The sequence below is a fragment of the Epargyreus clarus genome, unplaced genomic scaffold (assembly GCF_041222505.1).
Source record: "Epargyreus clarus isolate Ecla_fem2 unplaced genomic scaffold, WU_Ecla_fem_2.2 ptg000008l, whole genome shotgun sequence".
Classification (NCBI taxonomy): Eukaryota; Metazoa; Arthropoda; class Insecta; order Lepidoptera; family Hesperiidae; genus Epargyreus; species Epargyreus clarus.
In genome coordinates, this window is record NW_027332216.1 from 3,092,616 (window position 1) to 3,117,892 (window position 25,277).

General features: G+C 36.7%; 1 protein-coding gene across 1 annotated transcript; it reads right to left on the bottom strand.

Moving 5' to 3' along the window:
* Positions 1–1,205: 1,205 nt before the first annotated feature.
* On the bottom strand, positions 1,206–24,879 carry mAcon1 (Mitochondrial aconitase 1). Its single transcript, XM_073075616.1, has 16 exons — positions 24,647–24,879; positions 24,268–24,348; positions 23,986–24,129; positions 21,052–21,243; positions 20,420–20,606; positions 18,063–18,149; positions 8,929–9,107; positions 8,203–8,325; positions 7,393–7,590; positions 6,202–6,321; positions 5,697–5,877; positions 4,844–4,993; positions 4,017–4,218; positions 2,915–3,133; positions 2,215–2,344; positions 1,206–1,852 (listed from the first exon to the last, which is right to left on the bottom strand). Exons 1-16 carry the CDS (start codon positions 24,677–24,679, stop codon positions 1,712–1,714), a joined length of 2,367 nt encoding a protein of 788 aa, XP_072931717.1. The 5' UTR covers positions 24,680–24,879; the 3' UTR covers positions 1,206–1,711.
* Positions 24,880–25,277: the final 398 nt, after the last annotated feature.

A 25,277-nucleotide genomic window follows, 5' to 3' on the forward strand; every position in this document is an offset into this window, starting at 1 on the left:
TAGTTAGAGTAGAAAGATTAGGTTATCGTTTATGTTTTTCTGGACTAGATATTTGCAAATCAAACTCATTCATGACAACAATAATATTATTACTTCGTTACATTTTGCAGGATCGTTCAACATAACAAATGTGAGTGCATAGACTACATAATGTCACTCATGGACCAAATACCATCTTGACAAATGCCTTTGGTTACCGACCATTAGCCCGGCTCAAGGATCCTTAGAGACACCTCCTCTATGGATCACTTGAGTAAGTCCTGTCCGGCGCGTCCAAGTCGCGGGGGTGGGCACCGATCACTCCAGTAGGCCGGAGTGTGATGGTGGCTGAGTCCGGCAGGGACCCTCTTGAGGGGTATAATAACTAATAAGGTTGCTTACAATATTTGATGGAGGAAGTAAGGTAATCTTGTTGCAGGAAAAATTTAAAAGTAGTAGTTGAAGTTAGAATTTTGTATGTTGAACATTACGAATTAGGCGATTAGTTGTAATTTTTAAGTTTTCATTGCTTTTGAGCAGTTATTGATTTGAAATCTATATAGGTCTTCTAAAATTGGAAAGGGATGAAGCCATACAATGTTCTTTAGTATGGATTTGTAGATCTTTGTATCATTTATAGTTTTTTCGTAAGACAAGTAGGAAACAATTATGTGTAAGTAGTCACTGCTGGTCTGTAACCAAGTCTACATAAAACTAGGGTTTTATCTGGTTATAGATATGTCGCTATTACGAACACTGTCGCGCGTGTTTATGCCCGCACGCGCGTCCTATATACATGAATTGAAATGCAGTGTATTTACGGCTCATATGCATAAAAACAATAGTTCGTTCGGGTGAGATGCACATGAGGGCTTATCGCGCGGAAGGAAAAGCGCCCTAATTGCTTGTTCACATACTACTTGAGAATGCGATAGACCGCGATTGCGGTTCACATATGTGAGCCCTCTGGGTCAATTTACCCCTTCGTTTCACAGAATTATTCTGATGTTGATATACTATGTTGAGCCATAACATAGGTACTTTCGTATAATACAGGCTGTTGTATTCAGAAATAAAGACCATTATTTATAATTTCGGCAGTCGACCACTTTCGTAGTTCTATGAAATTAATCATCAAATGCCAATCTGTATGCTTACATAAAATTTTCAGTCATAATAGCAATATGAGATGACAAGGAAAAGGTATAATAAAATAATGTCCCAAGAATACGTACGTAACATTTTATTTCGTCGATAAATATTATTTACATAAATAATAAAATAAAACAAGTTGACTTAAGTATTGATTTACAATAATCATCGAAAAAAAAAGGTATTTTAACTTATTCGCTAAGTTCATCTAAGTAATTTTGTACTAGGCTAACTATAAGATTCTTCAACCGCCTCGACTAAGTATTGTCCGAATATTGAGAAAGGAACGAAATGCTCTATAAATGATAACTTTGAACTAAAAAATGGTAACTACTTGCACTGGTTCGAGTTCATTTGCATATTTTTCTAACTGTATTAAAACCTAGAGCTACACGAGTGTAAAAATATGCTGCCATCATTAACATTAAACGTCCTACGCATTTAATATCGTACAGTTCGAGATTCGAAATTCAAATCTGAATTCTGTTCGATTTGTGGCTTTGCTAGTGTTGCTATCTTCGTAACATTTCCCTGTAATGGGGCAGTGTCCAGTGCAAGTTTAATCTAAGGGCTTGGGTGTTCACTTGCCAGCGGCAATTTCCTTCATCCTGTTGAGGGCGGAGCCAGCCTTGAACCACGAGATCTGTTGGTCGTTCAACGAGTGGTTGAGGTTGATGCGCTCTGTCTTGCCGTCTTTGTGCTTGATTTCGCATACGACGGGCTGTAAAAATTAACATTATTATTAATGTCAACTTCGGAGCTATTATTAGATTAAGTATGATTCCTCAATGGGATTGCTTGTATAATTACAACGCACAGACAATACTATAAATAGGCCCCGTAAGTAAATGTTGTAAGGGAGACATACTTTTCCGAGGTGTTCCAGTTCAATCCTCAGGGGTAGCGGCGTATCTGTGGCCGACCTCAGGTAAGAATATTTAATTATATCGGGGGTTGATTACAGATGACCATGGGCGGCAGTAGCCACTTACCATCAGGTGGACTGCAAGCTTGTCTGCCACTCCTATATTATAAAAAAGTAACTATAAAGAAATAAATACTGTTGGTATACTATATACATACTTTTCCAGGCGCGAGGTCCTTGAGGCCGAGCAGCGAGATCTTGTCATCAGGTTTGATTTTGTCGTAGTCGGATGCGTTTGCGAAAGTCAGCGGCAGCAGACCTTGCTTCTTCAAGTTGGTCTCGTGGATTCTATAATGAAACCACAAATATTTGTAACAAAAGTAACGAATGACTTGAGTACTACGATTTGTTAAATCTAAAAAAATACCAAGTTTGGTATAAATTTATACTAAATGTTACGAGTCCCAATATTCGACGAATTGTACAATTGTGCGCCTGACATGCATACTTCCTAACGAAACTGTAATACTTTCGAGCGGTATGTATGCAGCTATGTATCCTCGCTGTCTCCGTCCCGCTGACATCAACAATTTGCTATTGCCACGATATTCTATATTCAGAGCGGACTAGCAATTTGGCGCAGACTCTGCCACCTAGTCAATACACACCTCCGCTCGGTAACGACGCGACACGTACCGAACCACCCATTAAACAGTGGGGTTGGTTTATTTTTGATACTTGTTCATTATAATATATTGTTTTAAATAACATTATATTATTATAAATAAACATTATAAATCCAGGGGGCATTCGACCACCTGAGAGATCCGAATTTCCTGCCCACCGCCCTTATATTGACAATGCCGCAATATATGTGCGTCCGGGCGAGAAGGCGTCCCATCTTAGCTAAATACGCACCTGGCGAAGCTCTTAACGATGATAGCGCGACCGCCCAGATGCCGGGGCTCGAGCGCGGCGTGCTCGCGCGAGGAGCCCTCGCCGTAGTTCTCGTCGCCGACGACGCACCAGCGCGCGCCGGCCGCCTTGTACGCGCGCGCGGTGGCCGGCACGGGGCCCCACTCGCCCGTCAGCTGGTTGCGCACCTTGTTCAGCTCGCCGTTCTCGGCGTTTGTTGCGCTGGAATAAACAAACAATTATGTATATTATATAAAACGCTTTCTGCACTCACAGCCCTACAATTATATGTAAGACATTTCTACATTCATCTCAGATCCAAAACAGAAACCTAAATTCAACATTCAGATATTTCTCTGGCTGGGAATTGAAACCAGCGCCCTCTGCGCCTCAGACCGGTATGGTGACCGGTCAGCCACGCGGGTCGTCAAATATAAAACTGGATTTGAGGACCCGCGACTCTGTGCAAGCATGCATTCTCACACGATAAATATTTATAAATTTATCAATACAACAACACATTGTTCTATTTAACATAACAACGACTCGTTTACTCCAATAATACCCCGAATTAAATTTAATACAATATTACAAATTAAGACATTGAGTTTTGTCTGGCCTCAAGTGGCTCAGATTTTTCATAAATATAAATAAGTTATACGCTCTGAAATATATAGACGGCTTATTGAATGACACAGCACTTAGATTTACCTAAACAACCACTTGAGAAAATGAGATAAAATTCGTAAGCGTGGATTCGTCTTTAATCAATTACACTGATATTTTTTTAAACTAGATTTCTTACATTACACTACAAAATTCAGACCTTTTTCATAACATTATTAAAATCGTCCTAGGATCTTAAAGTTTCAAATTACTTGACTAATATACCACAACTTGCATATTTTCAGTTTTGTTATCATGAAAGCATTGGAAGCAAACTCACGTGATAAACATGTTATATGAGTAAGTTAGTTACAATTATATTCGCGTCTATTCGTTTCTATTCGGCGACTGTCTTAATATTGCATTCAGTTTGAAGACATTTGGCAGACTATACTTACTATTATTTTCGAAGTCTTACAAATATTAAAATCAAACTCACGTGATGAACATGTTATTGGAGATGTTGTCGAGATGTCCACGGTACTTGAGCCAGGGCCCGGCGGCGGAGATGTGGTCGGTAGTGCACTTGCCCTTCACCTTGATGAGGATGGTCATCTCCGTGAGGTCCTTGCCGTCCCACTTGTCGAACGGGTCTAGCAGTTGCAGGCGGTCGGAGGTTGGGGACACGTCAACTTGTACTTCTGTTTTACATAAATATAAGAGGTGTTAATAACCAATTTGAAATACATTCTTAATTGACACCAGTTACAACACTTCGATATTTTCTAGTCATATACCATTTAACAAATAGTATCTATTCATACATCGTAATCGTAATGCGATCTTAAGCAATCTTTCCAGATAAACTTTGATAATTATTCCTTAGAAAACATTACAATTTTATTATTACTCATCACAAAACATTAACTTATCACAATAAAAAATTGATCATGAAAAAAATTCATAAAATCGAAAAGACCATGCTACCTTTTACTGTTCAGTTATGCTGTTAATCCGTAGTTAGATAATTGATTAATTCTATAAGAACTAATCATCGGTATATCCTTAATACTTTACCGATTCGTACACGAAAAAATCATAATAGGACTCGCAAAAAGTATAATAGGACTGAAGCAACTTCCTACAAATGAATAGTAAAATATTACTATTGATGTACTAAGGTAATTACCCACCTTAGTTGACACACATAAGAACAAGACTGAAGCAACTTCTTACAAATGAATAGTAAAATATTACCATTGATGTACTGATCCGTTGGGTAGTTAGTTAATTACTTAGTTATCTAGTTAGTTAACATATACTCACTGCTGCCATCAGCGGGTGGGTGTTCGTACGTGTCCTGGCCGGGGTCGAAGCCCTTAGCGGGCAGCTCGTCTGCGAAGGGATCCGACAGCTTGAACTTCTTGCCGTCCTTGCCAGTAAGCTGGTCTGTTAAAGGGTTGAAGTCGAGACGACCTGTGGGACGGAACATGTAAAAAATAATTAATTTTCTTTGTTACAATGTCATGAAATTTGTTGGTCCGGGCGGTTGTGGATTCTATATAAGAAAATAATAAATAATGTGGAATACAAATATGTAACTAAGCTGAGTATTTTTTTATTCAAAGTATTAATTTGAATAGAACTTAAAGAATTTGAAAATAAATACAAAAGTCACCATTGGACCGATTTTAGCGATTACAAAAATAGGTGTAAGAAACTTCATAAAACAAATCTTTTTTATAGGTTGGCTCGAATGGTGGTAGAACCAGTGTAGTTATACCAGGGTAATACCACTACCATGCCGATTTCTAGCGTGAAACAGTTTTTGTGTTTCGGTGGAAGGGTCTACTACAAATAAGTGTCACATAAGACTATCTTAGTCCTCAGGAGGCAATGCATTAGTTATAGATCGGGCAGCAGCAACTGTTTACCATCAGATGGACAGCATACCCATTTGCTTCTTCAGCCTTATAAGAAAAAGTGGTCAATATAGAAATATAGTGGTAACCGACCAGCGAGCAATAGAGCGGTGACGACGCACGATCGTGGAGCTAATAAAAACGTGGCAAAAAGAGAGATATAGTGGCAACCGACCAGCGAGCAATAGAGCGGTGACGACGCACGATCGTGAAGCTAATAAAAACGTAGCAAAAAGAGAGATATAGTGGCATCCGACCAGCGAGCGACAGAGCGGTGACGAGCTCCGGGCTCGTGACGAAGCAGTGCGTGGCGGGGTTCGCGTCGTTGCGGCCGGTGAAGTTCCTGTTGTATGACGTCACGATCGTGTTCTTCTCGCCCTTCTTCACGTCCTTGCGGTCCCATTGACCGATGCAGGGGCCGCACGCGTTCGCGAGCACCTGGGGACGAACACACCTTTGTTATGCTGTTTAGATAGTCGCCGAGGACTGACGAATAGAGGCGAGTACGAGTATGCAAACAACTCGGATGTACCTATTTGACTGGATGTCGGTTATTCAGAGTACAACCACACATAAAATTTTTATTCGCATGAAGTGTCACGTTGGTCATACTGTTTGAAAGCACTTTTATTCTTGTAGTTATAGTTAAGTTTATTTGAAAAATAGTATCTACACAGTTCAGGAGCAGCATGCATTGTCTTGCTTGGCTCATATTCTTGGCGATATTGTTATTGATAATGATGATGATGACGGTATACTCACGGTGCCACCAAAGTCCCTGAGGGTCTGCGCGATGCCGTCCCTCTCGATGGTGGCTCGCACTTGTTCAGAGCCGGGGGTCACGTTGAAGGGGATCTTCGACTTTACACCGTGGCTCAGCGCCTGGATAACGTAAGTATTGTGTTATAACATGTACGCTTAGTGGTTACTTAAACGGTAAAGAAACATCTTTATCGTGTTCCCTCTTATGAGTAAGTGCATGATTCTAATAAGAGAATAAATCCCACAGCTTTATACAAAAAACATTAAAAGAATTTGAAATAGTTAAATAAAGTCATCTTATTCTTGTAGTCCCGTGACCTGAATAGAGCTGGGGTTACCTGTTTGCCGTAATAAAGAGATCGTATGGGGTTGCGGGTGTCAAGATTTGCATCTACGGACCGACCAATCAAGGATTCGAGAATAACGACGGTGTGTGTGGTTGCATACCGTCATAAATACCTGAAGGAGCGGGATGAGCGCAAGATCTCCCGTTCCACAGGGACAGAGCCCCCGGCCTTCCATTGGAAATCTCAAACAACACGGTGTCGTTCATACGGTACCGAGTAAACTTTTGACCATACGGTACCGAGTAACTTTTGATCATACGGTACCGAGTAACTTTTGGCCATACGGTACCGAGTAACTTTTGATCATACGGTACCGAGTAACTTTTGGCCATACGCTACCGAGTAACTTTTGACCATACGGTACCGAGTAACTTTTGATCATACGGTACCGAGTAACTTTTGATCATACGGTACCGAGTAACTTTTGACCATACGGTACCGAGTAACTTTTGACCATACGGTACCGAGTAACTTTTGACCATACGGTACCGAGTAACTTTTGACCATACGGTACCGAGTAACTTTTGACCATACGGTACCGAGTAACTTTTGACCATACGGTACCGAGTAACTTTTGATCATACGGTACCGAGTAACTTTTGACCATACGGTACCGAGTAACTTTTGACCATACGGTACCGAGTAACTTTTGACCATACGGTACCGAGTAACTTTTGACCATACGGTACCGAGTAACTTTTGACCATACGGTACCAAGTATATTTGACCATACGGTACCAAGTAACTATGGTCATACGGTACCGAGTAACTCTCCCGTCCCAAAAAAAAGAAGATATCTGTGATCATGTTACCATAGTTTAATCTGTAAAGCTTATTCACCTACCTCTTTCACAATACTGGCGCAGCGGCCCATATCCTCATACGAGGAGTTGGTGCAAGACCCAATGAGGCCGACACGGATGTCGACGGGCCAGCCGTTCTTCTTGGCGGCCTCGCCCAGCTTCGAGATGGGGTTGGCTAGATCGGGGGTGAAGGGGCCGTTCACGTGTGGCTCCAGGGTTGAGAGGTCGATTTCCACCAGCTGTAGATTGGAAATTTGATAAGATTAGAATTAAAATTAAATATCTTTTTATATAAATAATGCAATGATAGTCTAGTGGTAGGTATAATACAGGGTCTCTCACAATGGAGGTTTCAAGTTAGAGTCTCGGGCTGATTTTTTCAAAGACTCCTAGATGACTGTTTGTAGATTAGTGAGAGACAAGAAATAACAATTTATACAAGACTGATATTTATATTTTATGAATATTGGGCTCTTAAACTCATTCAATCCAGATGTTTTTCGAAGTTAAATGCATATTATTAAGTTTTGTCGATGCAGAACTAGATAATGATTATAAAATCAAAACGCCCGACATTCATACATTTTAGGCGATCCCATTTATACCTCATGTGTAATCAAATGTATAAAATCTGTTTGTACTGCACGGCGTCTCAAATAAACATACATAAACGCTCAAAAAACATTACCTTCAGCAGTTGGGTAAAAGCATTTTTAACATAGTAATTATTTCACATTGTATGACCTACCTTATTATTACCTACCTTATTACCTTGTATGTACATTGTACCTTCGATCGTATACTTAAAACAACATTGCCTAAATGGTGGTTATCTCGTTGGAGAGGTATACCTGGTCATAGGGCGCCTTGGGGTCGGGTGTGAGCAGGTTCTTGTAGCTGTTGGCCGCCGCGGCGATGTCGTTGCGGCCGGTCGACTTCAGGTACGCCTCCATCCGCGCGTTGTATGGGAACACCTGATGGAACACACTTATTTATATCTTTGCTTAAACTCTGATTATTTGGGAATACTATTCTGATCATATGTAAATATAATTATATTTCTTATAATATAACACCAAGTCAGAACATCAGTCTAACATTAGTCTAACATGTCTAACATGTAACAATACATCAAAGTAGACCTCGTAGTTTATATGTTGTTCTTAAATACCTTTGACGTACATCTGTCTAAGAATCCAATATCGTGATAATTTGAAATCTACAAAATTGTCAGTTAGTGTGTTTTAAATATTACATATATTTTAAATCATATATTCGTAGCGAACCTAAATTATAGTATTATTTCAATTACCATTTATAATGTGGTGTCAAACAAATTCCAAAATTAACCACCACAGGCCGATGGTATGTGGTTGTTGGTTAATTACTTCAACGGATTAAGATGGGTTATTAACAATCATAAGCTCCCAAAAAACTAATATTACATTTTTGTTAATTTTACTGTATAACTTGTTTTAATAAATATTTTCAATCATACATAAACGAGATAAACAAACACCGATATTTTGGATATCATATTGAAGCAAGTTATATAATAATATATCATATCTTCTTACACTGGTAGTGGCTCCGATCTCAGCGCCCATGTTGCAGATGGTGGCCATGCCGGTGCAGGAGATGGAGTCGACGCCGGGCCCGTGGTACTCCACGATGGCGCCAGTACCGCCCTTGACAGTCAGGATGCCGGCAACCTTCAGGATAACGTCCTTGGGGCTCGTCCAGCCCTTCAGCTTTCCTGAGAGGATAAATAAGAAATGGTGATTATGTATATTTTCTGTGCCATTTTAAAATAAGAAATTGTCATTATGTGCTATGTAGAGGGTTTAGGGTTTGATTCCTGGGGAGAATTTGAAATTTTCTTTTGGTAGAATCAGTGTGTTTCACGTTGGTACAACCTCATCGTCAGTGTGTAGTGTGAAGTAGCAATTGCACTTTGGTGGAAGGGTGTGGATGCTTTCTACCACATGAGACGAATATGTTAATCCTCAGGAGTGGCAATGAAACTGTGATTGGCTTTAGGAACCCTTGTTCTAAATGGAATTGGTTAAAGATTTCAATAAGCGACAGAGACTTCTTCCCGTCAGGTGGACTGCATGCTCATTAATTTACTCCTTCAATTTTAAAACAAATAAAAAATATGATGAACTCAGATTGTCTCTTATGAGCTAGTTATGGGAGCTGGGCGTCGAGGAAAGAATCGAAAAGTCTATTTACGCGAACGTATAACTAATTTTATTTAAATTTTGCACGATGCAGCGTAAGTACCGTGCAGGGCTTGCGCGATGCAGCCTTAACGTTTAGGGCTGTCCTTTACACGTAACTAGCTCATGTCTACTAATGAATCACCAAAATAAACAAAGATGATAATAATATTTCAAAATCTGTGTAAAAAGTATTTATTATTTGTGTATTTTATTTTTAAAAAGTAGTAGTGAAGCACTTAAACTCATTGACGCAAAACTGAGACAAATAAAACTTGTACCTGTTATCTTTTGTCAATTTATCTAGATTTATCATTGTAAAAAGTGTTCGCTTTTAAACACATTTTAGTGTACACGAATCTTGTAATGTTAAAGTTAAAGACATTGTTAAGGATAAACACCGAACTGGCAATCGGGCTTGAGTTTGATTATATATTTCAAGAGATAATTGAAAATTTTTGAACAATTATCAAGAACCAATTACAATACACGATTTTAATAATTTTATCCCATTCTCTTCATCAGGATCGTCAGGAATCAGGATTAACGATTTTCCTTAAGCTATTGTAGCATGGTTTTTAGTTTTTAAAGTATAATTATTAATTGGCAAAAAACATTTACAAGCTTCTCATAGTTATATCTAGAACACGCTTGACGTCTAGTACAATAAGTGCACACCAATTGTTCTCATTACGGTCATTTGATAGCGGGGTTATACAACTTGTCCTACACACTGCGTTATCAAAGAATATAATTGTCTCTTCTTATCCGAAGTCATAACAAATGGGTCAATTTAATAAGTGTTTATTTTTGGCTCACATAAAACGCTTTCTACACTCACAGCTCCACACTAGATTCCCTGTCGTGTATGACATGGACACACATATAGTCAAATACACAAACACCCATACCCAGAAACAGAAATCTAAATTTATCATTCACAAATCTGACTGACCGGGGATCGAACCCGGGACCCTTTGCGCGTCAGACGGGTATGGTGACCGCTCCGCCACGCCTTAATATATTTAAATAAAAAAATGTGTCTGTTTGTAATGACAAAATAACAGGTTTTTACTAAATGCATAGGAAAATATATACCATACTTATAAAAACATTTTTTTTTTCCTGTTTGTTTGTTCCGGCTAATCTCAGAAACTCCTTGATCGATTTTCACGAAACTTTCACTGGAAGATCGTTAATGTTATAAGGAGAAATTCGGTTATATTTTTAAACGCCGGTGACACCGCGGGGCAAAAGTAGCACAAGTAATTCTAATATAAATATTTAGTTTTTCTTACAATAAATCCTATCACAAGGTCGTGTACATTCACACAAATATTTATCTTAATTAGCACTTCAAGATAATTATATCATTATAATTATCGCGTAATTTAATAGTGTCTGAGTATCAATCTATCTATTTATCAATCATGATTTACCTTAAAAAATTCAATCTTCATTTACTTTATTATCGCCAGAATATATTAAAGTAAGAATCGTTCTTTAATTAGTTTTTTTTTGTTGTTGGAATGGACGAGGAAAATATATACTAATCGACCTCAAATTTAAAGCAGGAAAATACAATAAACATTTGAGATAAAAATATCGATTATAAGGAAAAGGTAAAATAATTCAAATATACGGAGATATTACTAGTGTAACATGTTAACCTTAATAAAACAGTAATATTGCAAAATAATGAAATTTCTGTTATGTAAGTGAAAATGTTAAAAAAAAAATGTGAGTACGATTTTTGCGCATGGCGACGCGTCGCCACACCGTACACACTACTGCATATAGACTGTATATACATATATACCATCGTATAGCGTGGCGACACGTCAGCGTCGCCACGGCATGCGTCGCCACGCTAGAAATCGGTTTTACGTGCGGCTATAGATGTTTCACATCAAAAATTACCGGAGAATAAAAAATTTGACTGTTTCAATATATTTCTTATGTACCTCCCAAAATTAAGACTAATCCAACGACACCTCAATATGTTAAAAAGTCGTTGAAGCAGCAGGGCGTATCAAAGAATACGACATACATACATACATTCGAAAAATATTTCCCTCCTCAGTCGTGTACTTTGACCTGAGAGGTCAGAAATCCACTTGTTTCATGTAATGTGTGAGCGAGATACACATGATAATCCACCATTTTTATTGCATTATTTATAAAGAAAGGATATATATATTTACTCTTATTGCATAGCATCACAAGTTACGTCAAACCACGATATAAACTCCTTTGCAAAAAAAACGGGCACCTTACACACACACTTTACCTTAGCTTTTCTATGGGTAAATATTATTATATTTTTAGTATGTCATTAGCTTGGATGACTAGAAATTTCTTATTATCAATGAGAATCTAGTTTTTTAACACTTTTATCCTGGTATCGGTGTTTTAGTCAATGTAAACAGAGAGCCGTGTTAAAATGGACATTTTTATGGGTATAATGAAATTAAGACTACGAGTATTTTTATGGTATTTTAATAAAAGAGACATTAAAAAATAAAAATTAATAACGAGTATGACCTCCTCTTGCAGCGATTACGGCATGTAATCGTCTTGGCATGCTTCCCACCAGGCTTTTGATGGTGTCCTGTGGAATGTGTTCCCACTCAGTCGAGATTACACGTTTAAGCTCTCTGATGTTTTGTGGAGGTGGTTGGACAGATCGTACTCGCCTTTTTAGGAGGTCCCAAACATGCTCAATGGGGTTAAGGTCGGGGCTCCGCGCTGGCCAATCCAAACGACGAATACCGACCTCTTGCATATAAGCATCTACGTCGCCAGAACGGTGGGCCCGAGCATTATCGTCCATGTAAATGGCATCTTCACCAATTACAGTCAGTGCGGGTTGTGCATTTTGAGAAAGGATTTCTGTTATGTACCTATGCGCATTTAGTGAGCCATTTTCTATGAATACTATCTCGGTACGATAGTTGGAAGTTACGCCCGCCCAAAACATAACGGACCCTCCACCATAAGGGGTGATTTCTTCAAAACACACATCGGCATAGCGTTCCCCTGGTCTTCGTAACACTCGCCGACGTCGGTCCTCACCATGCAGACAAATTCGAGCCTCATCGGAGAAGAGTACGCTACTCCAGTTACCTGGTGTCCAAGATAGGCAATTTCTAGCGAACCTCAACCGCGCAATCCGGTGCTCACGGAGTAACTTGGGGGCCCGCGCTGGTCGTCGACTACGTATATCAGCAGCTAAAAGTCTTCTCCTCACAGTCCATAGGCTAACTTGTGCTCCTCGTACCTCTTCAAGGTTTCTTTTGAGGTCTATGTAACTGCATTTGCGGTTCCTCAGCGCCTGAGTCACTAAAAAGCGATCGTCTCGCGGCTGTGTGCAACGTTTTCTCCCAGAACCTTGCCTTCTCTGAACGGAACCTGTCTCTTGGTATCGAGTCCAGGTTCTTTGTACGGTTGAACGACTCACGTTTAACCGCTGTGAGACGTAACATTGGCTACACCCCTCTTCCAGCAGCGCTATAATTTTACTAGCTCTCATTGCTTTTTCTGCCATTACGATAGACACAAAGATATCTGTTTTAAGTCACAATAAGGCAGAATTATGCGATAAACATAAATTGTTGTACTAAAAATAACGAAAAGTTACTTTTAGTTGCTTGATAACCTTTTAACCGCAAACCCGCGAAAAGTGTCACAAAATGAAAAAGGGATTAATAATTTAAAAAACAAAAGTTTTGAATTTGGAATGAACTTTTTTTCATACCCAGACTCTTTATTAAGTGCCAGTAACATAGTTTGGCTATTAAAACCTCTGAAGAACTAAATTATTACCAATAATGTTAAAAAATCAAACCCGCCCGTTTTTTTTGCAAAGGAGTGTATATATTTTTGTTTAAACAACTGTGCTTTATTGTATCTGCTCTTACAAATATTATGTAAGCGTACCTATATTGTATTCAAGAACGGTAAAACAAAACGAAAACAATTATAGGCTTGATTTACGTTTCACTAAACAAAAATGGTTTTTGAAGAAAGAATTTTATATATTTGAATTAAATGGAATTTATGACTAATACTGATGATAATAATGAACTAATACACTTTTACCATTTGGGTATTTAATATTTATGCTATGGTATGGTCTATCCGTCATCACCATCATCATCATCATCAACCCATTACTGTCCCACTGCTGGGCACGGGTCTCCTCTCATAATGAGAAGGATTAGGCCATAGTCCACCGCGCTGGCCAAGTGCGTACTGGTAGACTTAACATACTTTCGAGATTTTTTTTTGTTATTAATCTCTCGGGTATGCAGGTTTCCTCACGATGTTTTCCTTCACCGTTTAGCAAGTGATAATTAATTTCTAATACGCACATAACTTTGAAAAATCAGAGGTGCGTGCCTGGGGTTTGAACCTCGGACCCCTCGATTGAGGGGCCGAGTTTCTTAACCACTAGACTATCACTTGCTATTCTATCTGTATAAAATGGCAAAAGCAAACTTACATTAATTCCCCATGATGCAGCTTATAGTAAACCATAACCCGTAACAATAAGTTTTTCGAAGTTGATAATGTTACAACGCTTGAAGGTGATGGAACCCTTTATGGTTCGACTCCGGCGGCACCACTGCCACACCTATTTCTACCTAATAACAGCAGTGTTAGGCGCTGCTGTGTTCCGGTTTGAAGGGTGTGGTAAGGGAGACAAACTTTTCCGAGGCGTTCCAGCTTAGTCCTCAGGGGTAGCGGGGCATCTGTGGCCGACCTCAGGTAGGAATATCTAATCCTATCTGGGGTTGATCACAGATGTCCATGGGCGGCAGTAGCCACTTACCATCAGGTGGACTGCATGCTCGTCTGCTATTCTTATATTATAAAAAAAAACGCTATGGAAAACTAGCATTAAGCTTATGAACAGTGGTAATAAATTTAAAATATTTTAAATCATCGATAAATCTAAACTTCCAAATTAAAAAATAACGAAATGATTTCCAATTCCTAATACAAAATGTTCTTGACCGAAAGAGTACAAAAAATATAACATACAAGTTCAATGGACTCGTACAATAAACTTGATTTGCATTTAACAAACCAGTCGTTATTTTTTATTTGATTTTCAAACGATATGTCAGCTAACCAGTCATAACGGGCTATTTGAATGTAATAGACCCCCCCCCCCCCCTTCTATGTACTGAGCATATGTAAAGGGGCATGTGGTGTTTAGGGGGTCAAATAGATTTTTTTAAAACATGTTTTTACAATAGAAACAAACCTATGTTTTTCTGAAACAATTTTAATTGACATGAAATTCACCGTTTTTTTTTAACAGATATTATCTTATAGATGCCACCCAAATACCAAATGTTCCTTCGAATGAGATGCAGTAATAATTACTGCATAGCATATGAATCCTTCGTAAGCCTAGCATAAGAATTCCTTCTTTCTCGCCCATACAAATGCACGAATCCGTATCTCCTAAAAGACGATATAACCAATTTTTAAGCGTAGTATTAAATATACGTGGTATAAATTACCTAATATTATTATGAAATACGCTCCATGCCTTAACAGCTTTCAGTATCGAATATTCTGTAAAATCTAATGACCAAGATCTAACAGCGAACCAAGTCTCGCATTATTCACTCAACATACACACATATATTACTATCACAGTCGTGTCTGGCCGCGTGATAAGAATTCATATCCCAATCGAGAATACAACTTGATACGCAATTTACATCTCGTGTACGTACCGTACTTTGATAAGTAAAATAGAAAGATACTTCACCGCCTTAAAATTGTATGAAGCCACAAAAGGATGATTTTTTTTATCTTTTATCTTTTGAATTATCGACAAATTAAGAAAATTAACGTATAAATACTAATACTACGTAATTTACGTAATAAATAAATATTTCAAACATTTAAGGGACATTTTAGAAACGAGACGTGGCAAAACTTTATTTACGCAACAATTTCAATTCTCAAAACTGGTAACGATTTCTTGTTAGGAGTGATCAATCTATGTATTTTACTCATCTAAGGTAACGTATAACTATAACATATATCTTACGTGTGAACGTTTAAACGACATAATAAGCGCCAAGGCCGAAACGCCATTGATAAATCACTTTGGAAATTCAATGTGTATTTTGTACATTTTCAGGTAAATGGTTACCAATTATTATGGAACGTTAGTTTAGTGTAGGTAAAGATGTTTTCGTCAAGTTTACCACCAAGAGCGGATTAAGAAATAAAAAAAAAGATTTTTAAAAAGATGGAAATCATTTATTTGTAGCCTAAACAAATGTAAAGTGTTTAATGTGCCTGGGGTAAATTAACGAAGTATAATTATTATAAGTCCAGCATTAAGCATAGCATAATAGCATTAAAGGAAAAAGACGTAATTTTATATTCCAATTTATAACAATCATCAGTGTCAAGTTGTAAAGGATATACATATCAGAACATATTAAATCAAAGGATTTGTTGAACAAGAAAATTAATACGTGATTATTAACATCATGGACGGTAATTAAAGCTATTATTATTCTTCATTTCATGTATCAAAGGGACAGAAGCCACTTTGCAATTAATTTCGTATGAAAATTATTCATGTTCTTTTTGTGTATAAGTAAATATTGTATACTGCAAACACGGAATAATTAACTAAATAGACATCGAATAGGTATTATTTTCAAATTCACAAGTCAGTCAACTCGTCACAATTTGCAGGCACAGAGGACTGCATACGATTGTTTTAAACTGCATGCTAATTTGCTTGAACAAAATGTACAAGTGCGCCATAATAATGAGACTTATCTCTCTCTAATAACTCTTTCTACGTATCACATAAGATATATTTAAGTAACATATCAGCAGACTATGAATCATTAGGAGTTTATTTTGTTGGTTTATCTATGGACTTATCAAATGTAATAAACCCAATCAAAACACCCAGACTATTCTGATACGGTATTAACAAAATCGTGAGTGAGAAACCACGGAGAGATTTTCCGCCATTACCGCGTGTGGATGCGAAATAGCTGTTTTAATTCAAAACTCAGGAAAACGCAGGGTTTTGAGGTACGTTGACGAAATATTATGATGGCGCCCGCAAATTCGACGGAACAAGATCGTAAGTCGGGCGGAAAAAGGTCTACCTATGCTTTCTTATTAGTTGCAGCGGAAACAGCAGATAACTGCATATTACCGCACCAACAAACTGCGCCATAAAGAGGCCAGTTTTCCTACAATCTACATGTACGTATTTTTGGCGTGTTGCGATTCCGCGACTGTCCGCGGCAGCGTCTAAAAAACGCTCCGTGCGCTCAAGCCTAAATGTTAGAAAATTCAGGAGTAAAAAATCCGAGCACATGACATTGGCTCCTTGGCATTCGGCCATGCAATATATCATTCTATTTTTAACTCTAATACGACTTATCTATCTATGCAAGCGCAGACGCACATTATTGTATCAAATATAAACCCAAATATAAGCGCCTTAAAGACTATTTTAGTCCGAATGAGTGAATGAAAAATTTCGTGTAGGAGTTCAAAACTATATGCACTACGTTTGTTTAGTGCGCCGTTTAAAATAGTTCGATTTGAGTAGTCGAAAAAACGGTTTGGAATAGTTTCTTTGTACTACTAAACTTCCTACGTATTATAAATTCATTAATTATTTGAATATGCATCCTTGAAAATCTACTGTTTCTATTTTTGTACTATTGGTATCTGTTAAAGATACTAAAAATTAATGCTAAATTTTAATATTTTGAGGCAAAATAATTAAGAAAAAAAGAGATCTAATAATTAACCAAGTTCCACAAACTTGGGATCAACCAAAAGTTATTTAAGAAAAATGTATCAAATGTGAAAACATAAAACAAATATTATTCTAAGACATACACGTTTCATTTCGTTTATTCGCACGTAAATTGAACATGTATCAACGACGCAGTTCAAACGCCCCAAGTTGACTATTGACCCTTCAATAGCTAGTAACTACGTCGCTCGAATCAATTGATTAGTGTCCAAGATTAGACCACGACAGAGCATTTTGCAGTTTATTTCAATGATATTGTTATATTTTTTAAAAGAAGACGTTAAACGTACAATAAATAAAATAAAAAACGGCACAAAAACAGCTGAAAATATACGAGAGTACGGCCCGCACTTGGTCGCTTCATTCAAAAAAATGTCGTGAGAAGTAAAGTATTATAAATCATCAGAACTATTTTATTTCTGAATAAGAGTCGTTCCTTTTTTCTTTTATGGCCTTGCTTATAAAAAAAATATAATGACAAATTTTCTTTTTCACAGCTTTTGTTGCAACGACTCTCTATCACAGATCGCAATGAGATTTGCTTAAAAAAAACCTTTTTGTATCACGAAAAACGTTCCATCACTTGCGTCAACTTTCATTTTCAATACTTTCACGTAGAAAGTGCTAGTGTCGTCTCTATGGTAGTGTTGTGCCAACTTACCGGTGAGTTTCACACCGATGACCTTCGGGCACTTGAGTTCCCATGGAATGTCTGCCATCACGTCCACGGCATCCGCGCCACCGACACCTGTACGAATAATATTATTAGTATTTATAAATTATGCTGTTTAAACTTAAGTGCTATGGATAGTGCTAAAACTCCAAATAATTTTGTAAGTCTTTTTTATAAAAAAAGAAGTAGGAAACGATCATGCAGTAGGCATTTATCATGAGGTACATGGTAGGTAAATTCCTACTGCCTTCCATGGATATCCCACAAGTTGGAAGGGCTCGGATAAGTCTCCTTTACCACACCCGTCAAAACAGACCACAGCAGCGGTTAACACTGCTGTTAATAGGCAGACATAGGTGTGGTAGTGGTGCCACCGGAATGGAACCACAAAATATTCTACTACCTTTAAATAATCAATTTTTTTAATGTTATGGTTTCCAGATATATGTGAAGTCTCCTAATCCGTAGTTTAATAGACTACGGCTTAAGTTTTGAGGTGAGACCTGAACCTAATAGTTAGACAGTAAAAGGTTGATGATTGATAACTAGGAGCGTAGTTAATTATATACCTAGATTAATGGTTATCTGTTACGTTTTTTCATAAAGACGTTTAAAATAGAACATATTGTTTATCAGTGTTTATATTATACGTTTATGTATCAGACGGATTTAAATGTGGTTAAAGTCAAATACAACGTAAACAATTTAAGATAATAATTTACGTCAGTTACAAAAAATAATATAGTATCACTAGCTTTTGTCCGCGACTTTTTAGGTATGCTTGAATTATAATATAAAATAAAACTTTTATCCCTTGTTTACCCGCTTAGGGGTTGATTGTCTAAGATTGATAAAATAAGTCTTTCATTATTTCTAAACAGTAAATCAAATACTACGTACGCACACACACGCACAAACACACACACACGCACTCACCCACGCACACACACACATACACATACAACGCATGTAGGCATACCGGACACATATAATAATTATAATTATTTTTAAGTTTCTCATTCTAAGTGATGTAAAGTTCTTATGAGAAATAAAGATTCTTAAACCTAAATCTAAGTTTTATTGATTGAGAGGCCCAGTTTGTAGCAGAGTTCTTAGTTTATTTCTGCCTAATAACAGCATTGTCAAGCGCTGCTGTGTTCTGGTTTGAAGGGGGGTGGTAAAGAAGACATACTTTTCTGAGGCATTCCAGCTTAGTCCTCAGGGGTAGCGGCGCATCTGTGGCCGACCACAGGTAGGAATGTAATCTTATCTGGAATTGATTACAGATGTCCATGGGCGTTAGTAGCCACATACCATCAGGTGGAATGCATGCTCGTCTGCTACTCCTATATTATAAGAGCCCTATTATAGGCATTTCTTTGGCGTAGGCTTGCAAAAGAAAACATTTCGCAGATAGCGCATGTGATGTTTCTGACGCATTCATTTGATACGTAATGCAGTAAAGTTCATCAGTTAATTACAATTTTGATAACAATTGCGCATTTTTATAAAACAAAGATAAAGAGTAAGTTATCGAGATAAACTTTATTACTTTGTGCACTGATTGTTGACATAAGAAATGTACCAGTCATTATAATATTTAAAACATACTGATAAATGAGAATTAAACAACCATTTTAAAGTAATAATAATTAATGACAATTTTGCATACGTTTGCTTGTGTTAAAATTGAAATGTGTACATCTCTGATGTCAAGTTTTCCTCTTAGCTTGCTAACTGTTAGTAGACTTAGTATGGTTAGTTAAAATCTTGCAACGAATATTATGTACTTTCATTTAACGGATTAAGCTGAAGTCTCGAAATATACGAATGATACTAATATCTGATGTTGAAATCAGATGCTGGATCCGTGTATCAACCAAACATTGAAGTGAATGTAAATGAATTATATTTATTTTGTATATATAATTGTGAGTTACAATATATATTTTTTTACAATATTGCTACGTTGTCATTGGGTAAAGCTTATTGGACTTATCTAGATGCAACTATTATTTAAATTATTTTATAAATTTAATTTATGTATTAAGTCAAATGTTAAGTCGGCGTTTATCCATGGACTGTGCATGGGATCCCACCAAAAAGTAGCCATTGTTCATAGTGTACCGCACTGTCCAAATGCGGATTCATATTTTTAAAAGAACTCCCAGCCGTGCGATTTTGCTCACCTCCAAATCGAAATAACGAACACGATTGAGTTTCTAACCACTAAACTATTCATGTTCATGTCCAGTCTAATGTTATTATTATTTCATACATGAGCTGTGTTTAATTAAGAGTAAGCAAGAGTAAGAGTGAAATGATTTTTATGAAAAACTACTTACCAATGCAAAGTCCACCAAGACCGCCACCGTTGGGAGTGTGGGAGTCCGTGCCGATCATGAGCAGGCCGGGGAAGGCGTAGTTCTCCAGGATGATCTGGTGGATGATACCGGAGCCGGGCTTCCAGAAACCCACGCCATACTTCGCTCCGGCCGTTTCCAGGAATTTGTACACCTCCTTGTTGATGTCCTGTGGGATAAACCATATTATTACTCAGTGAACTATTTTATTAAATATTTTGCTTTTACACCTTTTACTATGTGAAAAGTCTATAAAACAACGAAATACAATTCCACATAAAAATATAGGTCTTTGGTTAGAATAACATTGATTAAACTTTGTTGGTCTTATGTTTCTCTCAGGTAACTTTGGGTAAATAACGATAAGTATTTTTGAATTACCAATAATTTGGAAGTGTATTTCAGTCAAATTAGTTAAATCTTATCAAAGGGAATAGTCCTCTGTGGGTAACTTTAATAACAATTTGGGAAACTTGTAATTCTCAGTTTAATAGGAACAAAAGTTAACTCTTATATTTATAACACAATCAGAAATTAAACTTTACACATCTTGCAGAAGTAACCTTTATAAAGACGCTATTTTAATATAAAAAAAAGCCCGGTATGATACAAACCTTAGCTCTAGCCAAATCCTTGTCACCACCGATCTGCGCTTCGATCAAGTGGTCGCAATGGATGGTGGAAGGCACAGCGACCTTCGGCAGGCCGGAGGAGATGAACTGCAGCATCGCCATCTGGGCGGTCGCGTCTTGCATGGCCACGCGGTCCGGCCGCAGGCGGAGATAGCTGGTGCCACGTTCGATTTCCTGTTAAATACGAGGCATCATGAACACACATTGGGTTGGTCTTTAGTACTGAACACCTGTTTTCTAAGAGTGCATTGAAAGATGAAAAAACCTTCTGTGACATGAAGATTAATGACATCAAGTGTTTTAAGATTTACTTTGTGTAGGCATATACATATTGCCAGTCATAATATTTCTTCTTATAGTACTACCGAAGCAGAAAATGGCTGCAACTAAGAAGATCCAATAGAAAACTTAGCGGAATTTTCTTTTTTTACATAGTTATTTATGTTACTTTTATGCTTTAATTCTGTATACATTATCACCATACATATTTTAGTCTAATAACATCAGAGTTAAGTGCATGTTCTCATTTGAAAGGAGATTCAAGGTATTCAGTCATCAGTGTATCCCCAATTACAGGTAAGACTAATCCTACATAGGGTTTATTACACATGTGATGTGGAATATAGGTTTGTTTGCTATTCTTTTCAAAAAAATTCTATTTATTTATATTTAAAAAGTTCTCTTCTCCCTTACAACATATTAAATATTTTTGAAATGAGTTTCTGCCTAAAGGTGTGTTAACAATACAAGTAACACTCAATAGTGAATCTACTTTAATTAATTTGACCATGACATAATAGTTGGAATATCTTTGCACATCGGTAATTTAATGTGCAGCATAACACTAATAGTAGAATATTAATGTCTTTAAGCAACAAGTGTATATACAATATCTCTATATTTGGATACAGAATGATCCGAATGATATGATGAAAATTACTAATTAAATTTAATATGCAAAAAGGCCACATTAAATGACCAAAATTTTCATATTATGATAGTTTCCATGCTTTAGTTTTATATGGCTTACTATTTTTATAACAGCTATCATCATCAACCCATTGTCCCACTGCTGAGCAGGGGTCTCCTCTCAAAATGAGAAGGAATAGGCTATAGTCCACCGCACTGGCCAAGTGCGTATTGGTAGAATTCAAATACATCTGAACATCTTTTTTTTTTAAGATTTTTCAGGTACACTGGTTTCCTCAAGATGTTTTCCTTCTCCGTTTAAGCAAGTGGTAATTAATTTCTAATACAAACATAACTTTGAAAAATCAGAGGTGCATGCCTGGGATTTGAACCTCGGACTCCTCGACCAAGAAGCCGAGATTCTTATTCACTAGGTTATTTATCACTGCTTTTTTTAGCATACATAGCAGTTATAGTTATTGTTAAATTTCATTAATAGATAGATATCTACTAACCTATACTTATCTCTATCTTTTATGAGATAGTAATAGTGAAACGTGACCTAGGTCATCACATTTGCTGAAAAGACCCTTATTTAATAGTGGGAAATTAATGAATTGTAGTCACAGAAGGTTGATTTACTCATGAATAACTTACTCTCTACAATCCCTAAGTCTAATAAGATTACTATCTTTAGTTCAGTTTCTTTACTTTGCAAATAAATGGTATATGACAATATTTTATGCATGTACATTTAATAGAAATCTCTCATTATGTATGCACTCGACTGAGAATGTACTTTTAAACTATCAGAGTGAAATGGAAATAAAATATTTGCCAGATTATTTTCCAAAAGTTCATTAACTTTAAATTTTTGGTACAGCTTTCCCCTTAGTGATCAATTATACCAAAAAATGTTTGTACATGAAGGGGAGATATTGCGGTGTAAGAGTCAGATGAATCTATGTACAAAAAATAAAAAATTGGTTTCTTCTTCACAAAACGGTCCACAATGTAGTCTTTTATGAAATGGCAAAACGACGTAACGCTATATTCAATAGTTTTATTTCAACTAGTGTATATTATCTCTATTAATGATCTGGTAAAGTTTGAAGTGGCGAATTTTCACACTATTTTTGCTCTCCTGTAAAATTGACAAAATGTAGATGCGTTCATCTGACTCTTACACCGCGATATATGTTCTGGCCTCATTATATTATCAAGTTATTAATTCCATATGATTATAATTAGATCTGTTATCAGCATTTAACAGTCTATTAACCCTACAATATTAACCTCTCACACGTGTCAAGAATTACAGTATGTGAGCACTGAGCAATTGCTCTACAAATATTTTTAATGAGAAATGATGAGTCTCTAATAATTTTAGCCTTAATGATACAAAATTTTGCACATTTATACATAGTAAAGTTCAACCAGTAGATGAAATTCAACAATAAATACAAATTTACCTAATATTTCTATTGATAATACAAAAATCTAAATAAATAGCCAATATCTACAACATAGAGAAAAACAAAAAGAAAATCTTTTGATTTTCAAATGGAAGAGTAAATGATATCAAATTGTTTTATCTTTAAAATAAGTTTTTAGATGCATTTTTGTTTGACCATTGTCACTGTATCCTAATTTGTTGAGTATTTTCATAAAATATTGTAGATTAATAAATTCAGTTTCAATTTATCCCTAATTACGTCACTTTTGGAAATGTAAACAATGGAAAATGTTATAACCTTGAGGCAAAAATAAATATTTCAGTTGTTTACTTATTCTCTTAGCGCACTTTATATAAGTACTAGATAATATAATATTTTACTAATATAACAGACACTTTTACTATTTTTCTTAATGTAGAACTGCATTTATTTTAAGCGGCACTTCTAAATGTATTGTGTTAAGTAATGGCTATATTATATAAAGGCTTTTGAATGAAAATGCGTATATTTTTTGCATATGTAAATAATATGTCGGATAATTATCACTGACCTGTCCTTTGGGGTCATCCAGATGGGAGTAGAGCACCTTCTCAGACAAGGTCATGTCACGACCCAACCTTTTCTTAACCACCTCCAAAGTCTTTGTCAACTTGTCGTAGGGCAACGGAACCTTGTCGAACTTCGACATGGCGACCTAAAACACGCCATGGCACCATAAAACACAACATAAAGGCCACCGAACAACATTTTCAACTTTGTACCGATTACATAACAACGTACTATGATCACTGAAAACACTTTTTATAGCACTTTTTAAGGTGTTCGCAAGTACCTGGGCCGCCGCCGCGCTGAGGGGGGACACGCTGAAGCATCTTTGCTGGATCTCCAAGAGTACAGCCCTCGTCCTACCACCCTGAAACAAACGACTCCCTCTCAGTGACACCATCGGATATACTCAGATGACAACCGGATTTAAGCGGTACACGCGTAGTAAATAAGATCCTGCTGATAGCACGGATGACCTGAGCCGACCTTTCGAGTTAATTTTACGTGATATGACCCGATTCATTCACATAATCACTATCGTAATTTCGCAGGCTGATAACGCCGTAAACAAAAACATTGAATATAAATCACATTCGCAGTAACTAGCGCTTCGCTAATTATTTAATAACACGTGGATTTAGTATAATATAAATTATTAAACTTACCTGGCCATGCAAAACTCTCATACAGTGTGCCATGGTGCGGACTGACGTATATCAATTAAAATTTGTTAAAGTTTACTGATAATTAATCAAATTTAGGCAACATGGATTACTCGAAATTTCGACCCCTATTTGCGAAGCAGTAATTTCTTTAAATAAAAATTCCTATTACACACCACACACCGCCTCAGCGGAATAATTTTGGCAGATTGATTTGGCAGATTTGGCACTTCGGTCGGTGCCTTGGCTTTTTGGCACTTGTCTCGCCGTTTATTGCCAGATTGCATATATGTACCAAACTAAGTTGGAAATTTATGTTACTTAAAATAAATAATATTTGTAATAGGAATGTGATATATTATAGGTAAGTACACCAGCTTGACATTCCGCATAAATAGCAGATAAATTAATATTTTCTTAAATCTAAATGAATAAGTTAGTAAATGATATACTGTAAAAATAATAACATATATATGGCATTATGACATAAATGTTTCTTAGAGAATTTTACAAGAAATTTGGTTAAATTAAATCTATCATTAGTTAATTTTATATAGAATATTTCATTATTGGGAAAGCAAATTTTATATAGATAAACATTAAAATTCCGTCCAATAACCTAACTTTGAAATTC